The sequence below is a fragment of the Numida meleagris genome, chromosome 18 (assembly GCF_002078875.1).
Source record: "Numida meleagris isolate 19003 breed g44 Domestic line chromosome 18, NumMel1.0, whole genome shotgun sequence".
NCBI classification, from domain to species: domain Eukaryota; kingdom Metazoa; phylum Chordata; class Aves; order Galliformes; family Numididae; genus Numida; species Numida meleagris.
Window position 1 is genome coordinate 1,332,733 of NC_034426.1, and position 17,411 is coordinate 1,350,143.

General features: G+C 42.4%; 1 protein-coding gene and 1 long non-coding RNA gene across 9 annotated transcripts in view; both read right to left on the reverse strand.

Moving 5' to 3' along the window:
* The window catches only part of LOC110407859, a 34,083-nt gene extending 23,926 nt beyond the window's left edge, over positions 1–10,157 (reverse strand). For 2 of the 3 annotated variants that reach the window (XR_002444058.1, XR_002444059.1), the window contains exons 1-3: positions 8,245–10,157; positions 2,821–2,906; positions 2,005–2,157 (exon numbers count right to left, since the gene is read on the reverse strand). This is a non-coding gene — a long non-coding RNA (uncharacterized LOC110407859). The other variant, XR_002444060.1, reaches the window with a different exon arrangement.
* The window catches only part of AUTS2 (AUTS2, activator of transcription and developmental regulator), a 670,249-nt gene continuing 664,998 nt past the window's right edge, over positions 12,161–17,411 (reverse strand). For all 6 annotated transcript variants that reach the window (XM_021416123.1, XM_021416122.1, XM_021416128.1 and 3 more), the window contains one exon: positions 12,161–15,362. In XM_021416123.1, coding sequence (XP_021271798.1) covers positions 14,123–15,362 — 1,240 coding nt within the window. In that variant the 3' untranslated portion in view covers positions 12,161–14,122. The remainder of the gene's footprint in view (positions 15,363–17,411) is intronic.

The window sequence follows — 17,411 nt, forward strand, 5'->3', positions numbered from 1 at the left end:
GCTGAAGCTTGTTAAGCTGTTTGTTAAATATCATTGCACCATCATACACTGAAAATAAAAGAAAACTATCATTGTAAGAACTAACTGCTTGCAGAGGCTTATTAACTTGTACCACAGCCCACACATCTTCAGTGAATGCTCAGTCAGATCTAGCACTGAACTATGAAAATAATAGGGAGGAGGAGGCCAGGCTAAAAAAAGAACAGACAAGGAGAAAGAGGTATTTTAGGCAGTTAACAATGCTTCGAGCAGAGAACTAAGCTAATAATGTATTGGTCTGGGGGTATCTGTCTGCACTGCATCACGAGTCAATAGCACACGAGAAACAGGAAAACAGCCCCCAAAGCATTAATTTCAACCAGGCACTCCAGTAAAAGGAAAACTCTCCGTGAATGTTTTAAACAAATGAAGACTGACTTATGCATGCATTTATTAAAATGTTTTCAGTGCTGAGCATTTTGGCTTTTAAGTGTCACGTGCTGCTTGAAAGCAAGGCAGAAGCCAAAGCATTAGGAAGAACACCATCTCTTCAGAGGATTACGAATTAAGTTAACTGCACATTAGAGATAAAATAGTGGAGTACTTGTCTTTATTCTTAATAATAAACCATAAGGCATTGAGCCACACAGTATGATTAACTTCTTTCAACTTCTCACTATTATTGCTGAGACAGCAACATGGTAGCCTCACAGAAAAATGAAAAAAATAGATTAAGGTGAAAATTAAGTGAATTTAGGGCAGGCAAAAAAAAAAAAGCTACACTGCAGCTCAGAAGAGAGAAGTCTTATCCATGTAAAGACCAGTACAAGCACTGTCAATGTTACAGTGAATTCTGAACAGAGGTCTGAAGTGACCAGTTCTGGGGCTTAAAACATTATTCTGCATCCCTTCTCTCCTTCCTAACTTACGACTCATCTGGATATTTGCTCTCTAGAACATGAAGACAGTTACTGATGCTACCGAGGAGTGGAGAAGGATGGACTAGGGAAGCTATGGCTGATGCCTCACAGAATCGTTTAAGCTGGAAGGGACCCTTAAAAGTCATGCAGTCCAACTCCCCTGCAATGAACAGGGACACCCACAGCTCCACCTGGTTGCCTATGGTGTGGTCCAGCCTGACTGTGAACACCACCAGGGACAGGGCATCCACCACCTCTTTAGGTAACCTGTTCCAGTGTTTCACCGCTCTCATCATAAAAGAAGAAACAACATTCAATCTGTCTCCCCTCTTTTAGCTTGAAACAATATCCCCTTGTCCTGTCACAACAGATCCTACTAAAAAGTCCGTCCCCTTTCTTACACCCACTCTTTAGATACTGAAGGCCACTCTTTAGATACTGAAGGCCACTCTCAGCTCTCCCCAGAGCCTTCCTTCCTCCAGGCTGCACAGCCCCAGCTCTCAGCCTGTCCTCCTAGGGAGCTTTTCTGTCCCTCAGATCAGTTTTGTGGCCCTCCTTTGAATGCGCTCCAGCAGGTCCATGTCTCTCCTGTATGTCCACATCTGGACACAGTGCTCCAGGTGAGGTCTCACCAGTGCAGAGCAGAGGGGCAGGATCACCTCCCTCGCCCTGCTGGCCACGCTGCTTTTGATGCAGCCCAGGGTATGGTTGGCTTTCTGGGCTGGGAGGGCACAGAACTGGCTCTTGTCCACACCTTGCCATCTTATTTCAGTAGATGCATGAGGTCGTAAGTGAAGTAACAAAGTCCTTTCAGCTAGGCATAACGTGTGATCTGTGACATGCCGGAAGACATGTCTTAGCCAAGCATACAAGGCTCACTAAGTATTTGGAATTTTGTGGTGGCCTTTAGGCATTACAGCTCAGCTGCATGCACACATTCAGTGTGCCAGACTGCGCCCTGGGGTGTTTGCCACCTAAACACACAAGACAGAATTAGAGCTGCTGAACATTTTCCACAAAAAACAGGGGAAAAGGGCAATGAACCAAGATGCTTCATGGAAATTTACTAGCTTCCAACAACAGGCAAGTTTCCCCATATGCTCACCTAGCAGGCTGCAGGGATGTCATAACATCACAGGCAGGGCAGACACAAACTACTTGAAAGGGCTTTTGGTTTAAGCGCTACAGGACCAACAGCCTTAGGAAACTAGTTGCTACCAAAGCTGGCAGTACATTCACATCAATGGTCTGTGGAAACCTAAGGGAAAATATGAGAAGTGAGCCTTTGGTCAGATTTCAAAGGAAAATACCTTAATTACAAACTGCTTCAGGTTCACTGCACTGATTTATGTCAGTATTTTGGGAACCTGAAAGTCTGGTTATTGGCAAATACTCAGTTTCTGACTTGACAGCCCTAAGAAATTTGGCTGGCTCCACAGTACACGTAGCTTTGTTGGGATTCACAGAGGGCTGAACACTGCTTCCTGAAGCTGCTGTGGTCCCAGCATTCTGTTTGCTCTGGTGGCAAGCAGTCTCATACCTCAACAGTGCTGAGCCTTTAGCATTACCTCACAATGACATTTCCTGTTTTGTCTTTGGATGTTATCAGGGAGTTTCATTCTCTACCCAGGAGAGTGACTTTATTTATTGTTTTCATAGATCTACAGGATGGGGATTCAAGTATAATGTATACTAAGCATAAATAAATTTGGAAAATTAGGCTTATTTTGATATTGAGTAAACTGCATAGTCCTGTGAGTCTTACTGAATTGAAGAGACAAACTACTGACATTCCCAAATAGCCTGTTCCCCTTATATTCCACATTTGAGACATAAATGCAGCAGTTTTGCCTAGTGAATCACAATAGGCTATTTTACCTTAACTTTTTCAAGAACCATCTCTAATCATGTTTTTTCCTACCTGTGGCAAATTTAGGAACTCCTGGGATTTCTCTAATGCTCAACAGGTAAAGAGTTTATCATTATCTTCAACAGAGCTTCAGCTACCTACAGGACAGAAAAAAAAAAAAAAAATAAGAATCATCAGCCCTTTAACCTGCCTTTGCACCACTTGCAGGTCCAGACATTCACATCAAAAACATTTTATTTTATAGCCAGGTACTCTATTACACACAGATCATTCCCACTCGTTTCCTTTTAGACATCCTGTTCATATACCTGATAGATAATCCTCTATCCTTACCTCAAAATCATAAATATCTTCATAAAAACAGTGCATTAGCCTGGAAGAGGATGTCCATCAGCTTCCTTTACAGGCCACTTATTCCCTATTTGCCAATTCTTAAGCCATTAAAAAATCCTTCAGAATTGCCTGAAGACAGACACATGCCAAAAAGAAAATGTACCAGAACACTAATCTTTCTTTGTGAAAACCAACCCCACACATCTAGTATTCTAGATAAAAGACAAAGTCGTACACTTAATTGTCCTATTTTGACTTCTTACTGCTCCTCCTGCCCAACATGTACATATATATACACGTATCTGTGGGGGTCTTTTTTCCTGTCCTGAGGAGTCCAACTTGCACTATGGTGGTCTTTCACTGCAGATTTAGTAACAGAATGTGTTTAAAGTGAAAAAATCAAAAGCATAAATTGCTGCTAAGTATAGCATTGGCAGAGTTATTGTCTTATTTTTCATTTGGATTCCTAGGTTTAACTTAGTGCTTAGCTCACACACCAGAATGCTGCAGGCATTCATATGTGAGGTATTTTGGAAGTGAAAGTCAAGGACATTCTGGATTTAGTGTTTCAGCGACAGGAAAATTCAGTCCTGTATTTCTGTTTAGAACTGAAGTTGTCAAAGGTATATGCATAAAAATAAAGTTCAGATCGACCCCGCAGAAGTCTGGATGCCAGAATTTCATGGAAACTCACATAATGAATTAGAAAGAGACCCAACTACTTTCTGCTACATTTCCTGGAGATAGACTGTTCACTGTTTCATCAAGCAGTCTTGGTGCCATTGAGAGCAAAGCCAAGTTTAAACTGTGGAGACAAGGAACAAATTCATTTGACTCCAAACAGAGTTCAGTTTTTTTATTGCTGCTAATTTTATCGCAGTCACCGCAGAATAATTCTTAAAATCAGATGCTCACTATGACTATAATCCCTCTAAATTCAAGTCAACCTAAACATATGCCAGAATAGGCTTACTGCTTTGCTTATCGGTATTAGCAAAAACAATGGAGAAGGCGGCGGGAGGGGGGGAACCCACAAAAAAAAAAAAAAAAGACAGTGCACCATGAAATTTCCCATACAGAATTTCCAGTAAGAGACCTAACAGCTCTTTACAGGAGGAAAGTAAGGGTCAGGCAGGGGAATCCCATCACAGCAAAAGAAACAGGCACAGATCCCCACTGTGACCTTCTTGAGAATCCTTAGGGCAAGATGAGAAATCAGAACTCAGTACTCCAGGTCTTTGCTTTAAGATACAATTTTACAACATACAGTCATACACAGAAACACACTACAGAACAGCACACATTTGATTTATCTCCATACAACCAAAGACAAATTTCACCTCTACATATGCTGTATGCCCATGTTGCCAGAGCTCATGAGTCTAGCTAGCACACTGAACATACACAATTCTTTTCTTTGAGGAGAAATCCCATGCTTTCTACTCTTCACCTGTTCCAGCTGAGGCACACACTGCCAGGCCCTTCTGCGCCTCGGAAGGTGGGTGCTGCTCCATGGCTGCAACCAGGAGGAACAACCTGCAGAAGCACTGACAGACAAGCTTGTGGTGCTTTGGATGACAAATAAGTGAATGAATGTATTTTAAAAGCCCTGTCTATTGTTTCCACTCCTTTTTGCTATTTCTTCATGTTTCCAGCCACCATAGGTGAAGGATGAACTTGGTACTGATGCATTCTTTTTCTGCCATCTTCTTCAATTTGAATCATAGAAGCTCCCCGGGCAGCCTGCGCCAATGCATCACCACTCTTTTGGAGGAGAAATGTTTCCTAATATCCACCCTGAACCTCTCCTGGTAAAACTTCAATACCTCACCTCTCATCCTATCGCTGTTACCTGGGAGCAGAGGCCGACCCCCCCCTCACCACCACCTCCTTTCAGGCAGTTGTAGGGAGCAGGGAGGTCTCCCCTGAGCCTCCTCTGCTCCACACTGACCCATCCCAGCTCCCTCAGCCGCTCCCCATCAGACGTGTGCTCCTGATCCCTCACAGCTCCGTTCCCTTCTCTGGACACACTCCAGGGCCTCCATGTCTTCCTCACAGAGAAGGCCCCAGCACCGAACACAGCACTGAGGTGTGGCCTCACCAGGGCCGGTACAGATGGACATTCAGCTCCTGCTCTGCTGGCTGCACTATTGCTGATACACCCCCAGATCTTTTTCTTCTGCTGCATTCCTGAATATATTTCTTAAAGTACCTCTACCAAAACATCCCCCAACCAGAGCTGTATTATCCCAACACTTTTCAGGTCTAAAATCAGAAGCAGGAAATGCTGAGCTTTGCTGAAAGCAGCGCAGCGACCTGAGGGGCACCTCTGCTGCCTCACTGCGGGGAAACTCCAAGGAAGCCGCGGAGCAGTCAGATCTGCTTGAGACTTCCAAAAAAGCAGAAGCCCAAAAACCCCGTTCGCACGGACTGCGCGCTGCTGCCAGCGGCGGGCAGCCGGGCCGAGGTCTCCCTCTAGTGCCCGAGCGCGGCCCGCCGCCATGTTCGCGCGGGTTTTGCTCTCCCACACCGCCCTCTGCAGCCGCTTTCCCTAAGCGAGGAATGGCTCAAGCTGAGGAAAAATGAAATAAAACGAATAAATGAAAGAGTCTATGAGGGGTTTTTCCCCCCTTAGTCAGTCAGGAGTGAGTGATACGAGCAGACTCATGTCAATCCCTGGGGTTCCAATGCCTCACAGGATGCTTTGGCACAGGGTCTCTTGCACGTCTGACAGGAGTCTCTCCTTTTCTCCCAAAACAATGCCAAATTCAGGCTACAACGAGTCATACGAAAGCCTTAAATTGGTTTCTACAGGCATGCCAGCAGCACAACGCATTTGTGACCCACGCCGGTGGGCCACCAGGACTGGTGCCGTGTGCCAGGCCCAGAGGCACACGCATTTGTATGCACCTGCCTACACCGACTGTCTTCTGCTAAATAAATCCTTCAAAGAAATAGATTAGTATATTGTTGTAGCAGTCAGTGATGTATTTACTGCTGCAAAGCTCCAGATGCTCTATAAGCCGCAATAATACAGTTAAGTGGAAAATGAGTCATTTAAAACCATAATGACTATCATAACGTAGCTCCGCTGACAACAAACCACCGCTCACAGCAGCACCACAAGGAGAACACCGCAGGGCTGCTGGCTCCACAGCCCCCAGCACTGCTGGAGGGCCCCACTGGTATGGGGCAGCACAGATGGCTCTTGCCCTCCACAGGGCACTTGGGCATGAGCTGCCATCTCATTAACATAGCTCTTCGCCCTGCTCCTTGGCTTCATGGAAACCACTCTGTTGACTCAGAAGTGAGCAGAGCTGGGCACTGGCCTGCAGGGGTTGGTCTGCCCCATAGCAGGCCCGCTTCTCTTCAGTCAGAGCAGCAGTCCAAGGGACTGTCACCACCGGGTGCTAAGAGCCACCAGTCAACTCACTTGTGTGGGACACATTGCCCTTCAGCCCTCCATGCAATTATTCGTCACACAACAGATACTTCCAGCACAAAGTTACCTCTGTGCCAGTGAGCATACAAACTCTCAGCTGCTGCACCTGCAGGTGCGAGCCATTTAGCAGCAACCTGCTCCTCACTGGCAAGCCTGCCCTGAGGAAATGCCCCTGGAGACAGGCAGCCCACTCAGTCAGCTGGGCTTTGACTGCATCAGGGGTATGTTAGCTTTCTGCTGATGTGTCAAGGGTGAATATGGTAGAACAGGAAAAAAAAAGCGCTAAGATTTCTGCTGGTGTGAAGCACACAGCTCTATGGATATTAAATGTACAGTTTTGATTTATGTCCTTAGAAAATTTGGCCATCATTTCCCCCCTCCCCCATCTCCAAATAAAGCGATTCACCTGCTGACTGCAGTTAGTCCTTTCAGAAGGCAGGTGGTGGAGAAAAAACGTTGATGTCCTCGTGAATGGCTGAGGCTTTTAGGAACTGACATATGCTGGCTCTCACTGTACGTACTGTTTCCAGCAGAGAGGCACGTTTTATTCCCATAACATAAGCAATGCACTTTGTTGCTCCACTGTAGCACCATGCACTTAAAGCGTAACTCTCCAAAATATGATTGCCTTTATCTACCCAAATGCTCTGGGTAAGAACCACTTCTGGTTCCTCTTACTAAATGTGATAAAGCAAGGTCACTCCCTAGCCAACCTGATCATTGTCTGCTGCAACACCATTGAGATCTCTGACATTTATGCAGGGGAATAGGAGAGCTCCTTGCAGATCAGGCTCATATAAAAATAATTTACGGCCACATTCACCTTGCACAAAACAGTATAGCCATTCCGTCAGCCTCATGTATTTCAGTTTCTCTTTAACTACCCTCTTGTGGTGTCTCCGAAGAACGACAGCCTTTTCTAGCAGGTGAAAATAAATCCAGCACTTCAGCCCGTTCCAGTATGAACTCAGACAAAACCGAGCTTTTGGAGGGCAAGTAACTGGTGGTCATTTTACAAGTTTTGTTTTGTTTTTAAACAAAAAACACAAAACGAGCTCCAAATGCACCGTGTTTGCCCCAGAGGCTCTCTCACACACGCGGACTACTAAAACTTCCTGGGACTTCATACTTGCATTTTTAATTATCCTTAAAAAGGGTTAGTTCCCACGCTTTAATGCTAAAGCAGTCACTGCTGTGACAAAGGATGCCTGCCACTAGTTCAACAGAAACTAGTTAAGGGCTCTGAATATGCAAAGCGGGAGATGCATATCATCAGAATGCAGTAATAATGTATATTTGACAGCTATGTAATCAATTAAGTTCTCCCTTAATTATTTTCTCCTCTTGAAACAAAGATCTACTGGAAGTGGTACCTGGGGCTAAATACCACTTTTTCCAATAGAGGAACATGTGGTAAGTCCAACTAAAAAAAATGCTGCCCTCCCTGAGTGAGTTTCAACACTGAGTGATATGGTTGCAATCAAACATGCCACACTCAGTGTTATGTTGTGATCCATCTGCCTTCAATAACCAGAATGACCACAGGCCTTACAGGTACTTGAATTATTCTATTAATAAGTGTAATGCAATAGAAAGCACAGCAATGACAGCAGAGTAACAAACTCCTAGGCTGCAGCAAGTAAAGACTTGCTCAAACACCACAGCCATAGACACAGAAACAAAGGAAAGAATCTGCTTACCTTCAGAAGGCCTCAGGTACACAAGAATCTCCAGCAAGATACCCTCACCTCCACTGCCCACCCTTCAGTGAGGTCTGGGAGGGGGCAGATCCTGGCTCCTGCCCTTCCACTCACTCAGGTGCACTGCATGCACCTGAGATCCACTGGGTTGGCCCTGCCTTCCCACCAGGTGTTCAATCACTGTTTCAAGCCATGACTTAGCATTTCCACAACAAAAAGTAAGTAAAACCATTATTTCACAGAGATAATTTTAGGAAATCTGGGACCACAGGTGGCTGTTAGCATAGGTTAGAGTGGCACTCTGAGGCACTCTCTGAAGACAAAACAGCAATCCAGAAAATCCTCATCATTTACTGCCACTGACTCTGCCTGATTTAGGGCTTTTTTTGTTTCTCTAGGTGACTGAGGCAGGAACCTAGTTCCCCTTGGTGACTAATGGGATGACTCAGCCAGTAGGTGGCTGTTATCATACCGGTGATTCTGAGCTTTTTGTTCCCAACAAAACTTTCCCCATTTATAAAACATGTAATGGTATAGGAAGGTATCACCACACCGGTAGTGGAAACATCAATTGCAGTGAACACATCCTACAGTAAAAGCCTCAGCAGAAACCAGCAAAAGGGACAAGGGTCACAAGGTACCAACATGATTTCATTCTCCACTGTTTGCTGTTTGTACATCCCAGGAATATTGCACCTGATGCCATGTATTCTGATGTATATAAATATATGTATTTCTATACACAGTACACAAATGAGGAGGGACATATTCTTTGTGATCAGGAAAATGCATTTGTTCTGTAATTATTTTAGTTGCAAGACACCTGCAGAAAAATAAAGGCCCAGCCAAACACACAACTTGCGTAACGAAGCGTGCTGAGAACTCTCTGCTGACTCCACAGTGTGCACCTGGAGGTGCTGGGAACCTTGCTCCTGGACACAAGCTGCTGCAGATGGAGGTTGCAGGAACAACAGAACCTGCTTTTGTCGGCAGCTTTGTCACTTCTTGGTTAGCAAAAGCCTGAAGTCCATTATAGTGATTACCCAACATACTAATTCACTGAAGCCCTGTTTTCATCCAGTTACAGCAGCACTCACAAATGCTCAGGGCACCTAGCATGGTGCAATCACATTGTAAGAGTCAGACTGTTCCAGAGCTTCACGTAAAGAATGGACAAGATTGGTGCTTTACATTATGAAGGCAGAATGGAAAATCTCCAGAGACTACAAAATCAACAAGAGGTAGGTAGGGCCCACCACTCATTTTCACATATGCTTCTCTGAACCAGCTAAGTTGGAGAGACTAGTCTCTACCCAGTTAAGAAATAAGCACCTTCAAAAAGCAACTCAGACTTTTTAAGATGGAATCCTGATCCAAATTTCCTTCTGAAAATTGGATGATTATGCCCCCAAAGACAGCAGTGGGAGTCTAGGCGAGTTAAGTCCATTTATCCAGGCAAGACTTAACCAAGTCACCATGGGACTAACGAAGCTCTGCATTACTCGAGTCTTTGGTCTTTGCTGGAACCACAGCTCTTCCTTCTTTCTTACCAGAACAAAAAGCCGTCAGCCAAGCAGTTCCTCTGTAAAGTAAATCTAATCAATGGTCTGTTACCCTGTTCCAGTACCACAAGTGGCCTTCAGCAGAGGTCACCTGCATGCGTGAAGGAGTAGAATGCAAATTATCAAGAGTCATGCTAAATATTTACTTTATAAGGCACAGCCACAGCAAATAAAAAACTTTCAGTAAAATCCTCCCCAGCTGCCATTTGCCATCTTTCAGTCCAACGAAGACTAAAAATTGTTTTCATAAGCTCAGACAGGTGAAGGTAAAAAGGAACAAAAGCAGACATTGTTCATGGCTCTCGGCAAAATTCATCTGCAGCATTTATCGCTACCGATAATAGACTTAGCTGTCATAAGCCACAAAAAAAAAAAAAAAAAAAGAAAAAAAAAGAAAAAAAAAAGCATGACTGGCAAAAAGGCAAGGTAAGGTGGAAATAGCAGGAAACAAGGCATTTAGAAAGAAATCAAAGACAATATAGAAAGTTAAAATGAAAAAAAATAGCAAAAAATGAAATTTCTATCAGAGAACTGCTTTCAAAGAATCCCTTTGTATACCTTGATGTAGTTGGCATCCCAACTTGTGATGGATGCTGCTAAACAGAAGAACTAGTTGGAGTGGGGCATGGTGGGATCTTTAAAGCATAGACTGAAGGTCCTGTGTGTTTCAAGCACAGTTACTCAGGGTTTTCTCTGTTCCTTATGTCTCACTTACCACAAAATAATACCCTTCAGAGTCACTTCATTGCTATGGGTGGTATGTTGGATTGTCTTTACGTGTATTTTATTTCTCAAATGCTGGTGATTCAGAAGTAAAAGAATTATGACAAATGTCTGGTATGAAAAACCCTACTAACACAGTTGTCCTACACCTGCAAGCTAAAGACTCAATATCAAACTTCTGAGAAGCTATGAACACATCTGAAAAATTTATAAGCATTAAAATCTCGTTACATCTTTTGTCATACCTTTCAGGCATACTCTTGTGAACATCAGCACTCATGTAAGACCTCACACTGTTCTTCAAAGGCAGACAGACAAATTGCATTGAATTCAAAGAGTGAAACGCCTCAGTGCTTTCTTGGTCTCTGGGACAGGTTTCATTGGCTTTGTTGGAAATTCAGGACCATTAGCAGAAGTGTTCTCAGCACCTCTGAGGACAAGGGTCCTCAGAGTTGGCGCAATCCACATTTATTCCCCCTGAAGACATGGACAAACTGCTAGAGCTCCTCTTACAATGCTGAGATGAGCTTGGAAGATGATGCTCTCACTGGGGCCTCTCTCATGGACTCCCTCACTGTACCCATGCAAGCTTTCCCCCATAGTTTTTATCCTTTTACAGCCATCTGTGACTGGTTTCCTTCACCAAGTTGGAATCATTTGTAATGATGTACATCCAGAAGGCAAAGATACAGGCTGCGTGCAGAAAAAAACTCAAAGCTCCTTTTGTGTATTATGCTACTGCTGGGTACATTGCTACTGAGAAAATGCAGAGAGCACGTAAAATTGGTTTCCTGAAAGACACTGGGCTACTCTTTTCTCTTAGTTACATGGTTGAAATTCAGAGGAATTTCACTGTCTTCAGATTTGCATGGGAATAACACAGTAGAACAGACAGAAATGCTACAACAGCAGAGAGAAACAAAACTAAGCTGGAATGTATGGCTGCATACGTTCAACTGTTTACCAAAACAAGTGGTAATTGTTGAGGGAGAAGAAAGTTTTAAGTCTTGCTAAGGAAAGCAAGTTTCAGTGTCATGAATCATTTCAGGCAAAAGGAACTTAGAAAAAAGTTTGGAAGTGTTTGCAGTAAGCCTGTAGCAGAAACAAAGAAAATGACCAACCACCTCCAGGAAATCTGCAACATGAGGAGCCAATTACTTGTTTCAGAAAAGGACACCATGAAAGCTGTGCTATAAAGAACTAAGGACTTTGCAAGAAATGGTACATATTTATGCTCAAATTGGTCACAGAAACTGAGAGCCATATACTCAGCTGGAAACTGGTAAAAAGTCATTGGCTTGCATGAAATTCACACAAGGGATTGCCTACAGCCACATCCCTATATGTATGGGACTAACATAGAAGAACAGCTGGTCAGTAAAAACTTAAAAGAAAACATAAGCAGGGCGTTAGTACATTTTAAAACAATCCAGGCAAGCCAAGGCTTTGGTCTCCTTTTTGTTCCTTTTTACTTATTAAAATCATTTTTTTTATAAGATAGCTTATAAAGTCTTGTCATGTCCATTCCATTCTTAACAGCTACTTCTGAACAAAAACCCACTCTTGGGAAAAGGTATGATTCCTTCCCCATAGCAGCGATGGGGTACTCCACACAAAGAAGCACCTAGCAGTTTAGTTCACATTTTTTAATAACATGGCACAATTTACATTACACAAGTCTTCGCTGATGAGGAAACATGCTGAAGATTGAGAGCTGCTTCACTTTTCTTTTCACATAGGATCTAGAAAGGACTTTATTACATACAGGATAAACAGCAAAAAGGTTTGTATATAACAATCTCTTTACAATACTGAAAGCTACCGCTACGGTTCCAGTGTACATATTCTTCAGGGTTGTTTTTTTTTGTTGTTGTTTGTTTTTTTTTTTGTATTTTTCCTTCCATTCTTAAAAAAAAAAAAAAAAAAAACAAAAACAAAAAATGAAAATAAAAGGAAAAAAAAAAACAACGAAAAAAGAACACTGCACAACATCTGGAGTTCACAAAATCTGAAGCTCACAACTAAACCTTCAGTTGACTACTAAAATAGATCTCTGATCATTAGAAACAACTGTCTGTAGTTACCTTTTTCTTTTTTTTTTCTTTTTCTTTTTTGCCAAAACAGGATAACAACTTCAGATAGCACTTTAATACACTAGAAGACCAATGGAACTAATTTTATTTCATACATATATTTTACAGTCCAGTAGACAAGATATTGAATTCTCTCTGATAAAGTCATATTCTCTCCAAATATTTAGATAAGAAACTTAATGCATTATAAAAAAGTGTGTTATGAAAAGACAGATTTCAGAAGAATGATGCATTTTGTTAAAAAGGACCACGTTCTTCATGTTATTTCACGTCTTCTGTGATTAGGGAACAACAAGGCTGACCTGTTAACTATTCACAGACTTTATTACCAACTGAAATACAACAAATTGCATTATGAAATCTGCAGCGGAGTTCATTAATTAAACTACTGATCCACAGTGAAAACATATCCATCATTTTTCTAGAAAAGTATTGGCTTTCTTGTAGGATTTGTTTCAATGTAGCTAAACATCACTTTAAAAAAAAAAAGTGTGCGTACAGATAAAAGTGACACACAGACATGAATGGTTATTACCAGATGTTCTCCCAAAAATAAATCTGACGTGTTAAGTGACGAAAGTTCTGGAAAATAGCCAGCATCTGATTATTATTCAGTTTAACCCAGATTAATGTGACTGAAAACCTATTTGTCATGACAGCATCAGTGATTATAGACTGCTAACCTGACGCGTTCTAAGGAATACATGAGGTACAGTAACATCAGCATCTTGATGCAGGGGTTCAGACAGAAAACTACACTTCTAGTGGGCTGTTTCTTCATCAAAACAAGCAGGAGAAATAGGTCTCTAGTATAGATGAGCTTGTTCAGGGAAAATATGACTTTAAGTATGTTGTGTGTTGAAAAGGCTCCTTTGAGTTATAAAGGCTTTTGTGAAAAGCCTTAAAATTCATTGCATAGTTGAAGGGGTTTAGCTGTCTATAACAATATATGTAACACAGCATAAGCAGACTGTGTTGATCAATATTAAGTTTGCAAATAGCACAGTTTAAGAAGTATTAATGTATTATGTTACTTAATTTTATCTATTTACATTTGTACAAAGTAAAGCTTTCATCTTACCCTTTTTGCATATATGAACCATTAACCCATGAAGCACTCTTTTTACATAAATATCTACAAATGTCTTCACTTCTGGTCTGAAAGAGCTTTGTATGGTTGTCATTGGTGGTGGCTTGTTTCTAGTCAAATCATTCAGACTGATGTCTTATTCTTCAGTTCAAATTTTGAAACTTTTAAACTAGAAATAAAATAGAGTAGGAGACACAAGGAACATATGGACTTGGCTAAAAGATCTGGAAAATTTCAACATATAATATACAAAAAAACCATTTCAAAATCTTTGCACTCAGGTCTATACATATTGTACACTGGGTCACATCCCCAGTCTGTATCAATAGACTAGTAAGAAGGTCTTTATATTATGTTCATTTACAATGTTCCGTCCCTCTTTCTCTGCTTTTTATTTAGTCTCGCTCTGCTTATCGAGCTTCGATGTCCTTGAGGGTGTGAGAAGGAGGCCTCTCTCTCATCTCTGCTGACAGAGGAGTAGTCCTTCTTGGAGACCCAGGCCGAGGCCCCAGCGTAGAGATAAGTGGTGGAGGGGCACTGAGAGCTGCTGTGGGGGGAGTTTTATTGAGGATACCATTTTGGTGTCCTGTCGGGGGACTGACTCTGGGATAGTGCATGCTAGGAAGTCCTGGTGTGATGAGGCTTGGGTGAGGCAGGTGTCCATCCAAGGCGGCCGGGTGAACTGAGTGCAGGCGTGCATGTTCGTAGTCCTCTCTGAGCATGTGCAACCGCTCCCGGTCATCCAAGTGGTTGCCCCGCTCATGCTCACGTCGAGGGTCAACGGAGAGAGGGTGGTGATGATGGTGGTGGTGATTGTAGTCGTGAGGTTCCCGATCCCTGAACGATCTGTCAGCTTCATATAATCTTGGTGTGGAAAGACGATGAAGGGGGTCATTTCTTAGCAAAAAGTCTCTGCCCAGGGGGTCTCTCCGATGAATATCTAGCTCTCTGTAAGGATCTCTTAAGGGATCTCTCATTGGATCCCAGTGGAAAGAAGGATAGGGGAAGCGTTCTCCACCAGGAATTGGGCTAATTCCCATAAACGGGGTCATCATGCGAGTCCTGTCCAGGCCACTGATGCTGTTAATGTGATGTATCCCAGTTACACCTACAGTCATGGGCATAGACACTAAAGGACTTGGATGGACATTAGATGTAGATATAGGCGGTGGCTGATCAGATGACCTGTGAGTCTGAGGTCCCTCATGTTGAGCATCATGGTCTTCCTTTCGCTCCTCCTTCACTTTGACTTCGTTGCTTTTCTTCGGATTATCGTACGCTGGCTCATTCTTCCTCTCAGCCTCACGGTTTGAAGTACTATTAGGCCTGGTGCTTTCCACAACAGGGGGCCTAGCATAGGGTGAAGGAACCCTGGACATTTGCTTCGACTCTTCCACCACTCGGCTTTCATGGCTCATGCTTTCTTTCTCTGAAATATAGTTGTCCTTCACCTTGTGCTCTTCAACATTAATTTCCTTCCGAGATTCGGAGTGATCCCTCTCTCGCTCTTTGGGTTTCTCTTTTTCTCGAACCTCAGGATTCAGGTGGCTCCTGATCTGCTCATTTGAGCTGCGATTATGTCCGAGGGAGTTTACTGGATGGATAGGTGCTGGCGAAGGATGGCTGGAGTGTCTTTTCTCAATGCTCTCTCTAGGAAGAAAGAGAAGTGTAAAAATTAAAGCACGAGAAACTCTCAAAAATAAAACAAAGCCTTGAGGATGTCTGACTGTACTTGCTGCTTTGCAGAAAGCTAGTAACAAGCACCATTTAATGCACTGCTTCTTTTACACACTCAAAACACCAGAAGAGCATCCCATCTCTACTCTAGGTCTGTTCTGTTATCTCAGTGCAGGAGAAGATCCCTGAAGTAGCTGCTCTGTGAGTGATCTGACTGAATCTTCAAACACTGAAGTCCACAGAAGGATCCCAAGGAATCTAGCGCTAGAAAACATATTTCTAGGATGACAGCCTTAACTGTTTGCAAAGAGGAGAGAGAATAATAAAAACATACTAATTTAATGCAAAAAAAAGTGGAGGCAATTACATCCAAATTACATGGGTAATAGGATTTTACCCACTCCTTCTATTAAGAATACATTTGGGAAAACAGACAATATTTTGTTCAACTGACTTTTACAGAAACTTCCATACCTATCCTTACATTACAGGTTTCTTATCTATATTGTCTTCATCCTTCCAGATATTCAATTTTCTTCCCACAATTTGATTTCTTTCTCAAAACTGAAGATTAAAAGTTCTCAAGACACCACTACTGCACAGACAAACCACCTCCAAAAAGACAGGCACTTCTCTAAGTGTGAAATAAGCCTCAGTGCAGGTCTTCTAATAGAGGTGGCCATCATGTACAGATTATACACGGTCTTCTTCAGCAGATGCCCATCATTCAAGCCAGCTCTCGAAGTAACACCTCTCTGGAGTCTTGTTTTTAAGATTACCAATCCTTTCCCATTTCTAGGGTAGAGTGAGCACAGTGGAGGCTGCCAATTTATCTCCCTGCCACTGGCCAAGAAGCCTTCAAAATATTACAAGTTCTTTCCATCTTTGAAACCTATTTATGTTACATAAAAGATTTAGAGAATAATTGTTTGGCAGTGGAATAACAAAACAAATACCTGAACAGATCCTGTACCAACTATTTTCTGAAAGCAGAGTTGACCAAATGGAATAGCCTTCCAAATTTGTAAGGTAAAATGAATTCCTCAGTTCCAATGTTTTTCATGTCTCGCTAACTGCAACTGATTTCAGAGCTGCAGTTTCTCCATAAAGACAGCTCCAGATATTCGGTGTTGGACAAGTGCTGTTTTCTAGATACGGCAATTCTGTTCCATCAGAACGATGGACAGCATGCCATTAAAGCCAAAAGTGAGGGGCAAGCAGCAGGGTCCTCTGCAGTCCCTGAACAGCTCCCATTTACAAGCTTCTCTGGGTACCTCTAAGCTGTAGGTACCTTTGGATGGTGAAACTGCAGCACCTGCTAAAAAAAAATCTTTGAAAAAAGAAACTATTATAACCTCACCGGAAGAATCTTCTGTTGTATCTAGACTAAACTGTTGAAACTGTCAATTTACGGGCTATATCTGAAAAAAAATCTAAGAGTCCAGAAAGCAACTGTTAGAAAACCTTTCAAAGTTGGAGCACTTGATACCAGAACTGCCCTGTCTGCACTGACTACTGATTAACTCCTGGGCATCAGGTTCTGCTTTGACTGACTATGCCCTGAACATTCAGAAAATTTTGTCCTGGTTCTACTTTCTCCTGTTCTCCACTAAACATTTAAGACTTCTAACAACTTCCAGATTTGGACACAGTGAGACCAACTCATAAAAACTTGATTAAAGGGTGCTCTTAATTGTTTTATTTCACCAGGGGAAACTGACTGAGTCCTTTCACTGATATTTAATGCATTTTCTGTGTAATTTATGTATTTTAAATTGTTGGTAAAATTTGAAGAAAATAATGGACATTTTCTGTAATTAAAGAAAAATACATGTGCAATCAAAATAACATTTTTCTTTGCCAATTTCATTCTCTTCAATTATGGTGATGGCATTACCTCAAGAGGCTATTGGTTACTTAGGTAATCAGTCACTTACACAAAATGTTGTCCAGTGGTCAGGGACGGAATATTGTTTTTATCCTCAAATCTACCAAGGGCTCCTCAGGTTAATAACATGGGAA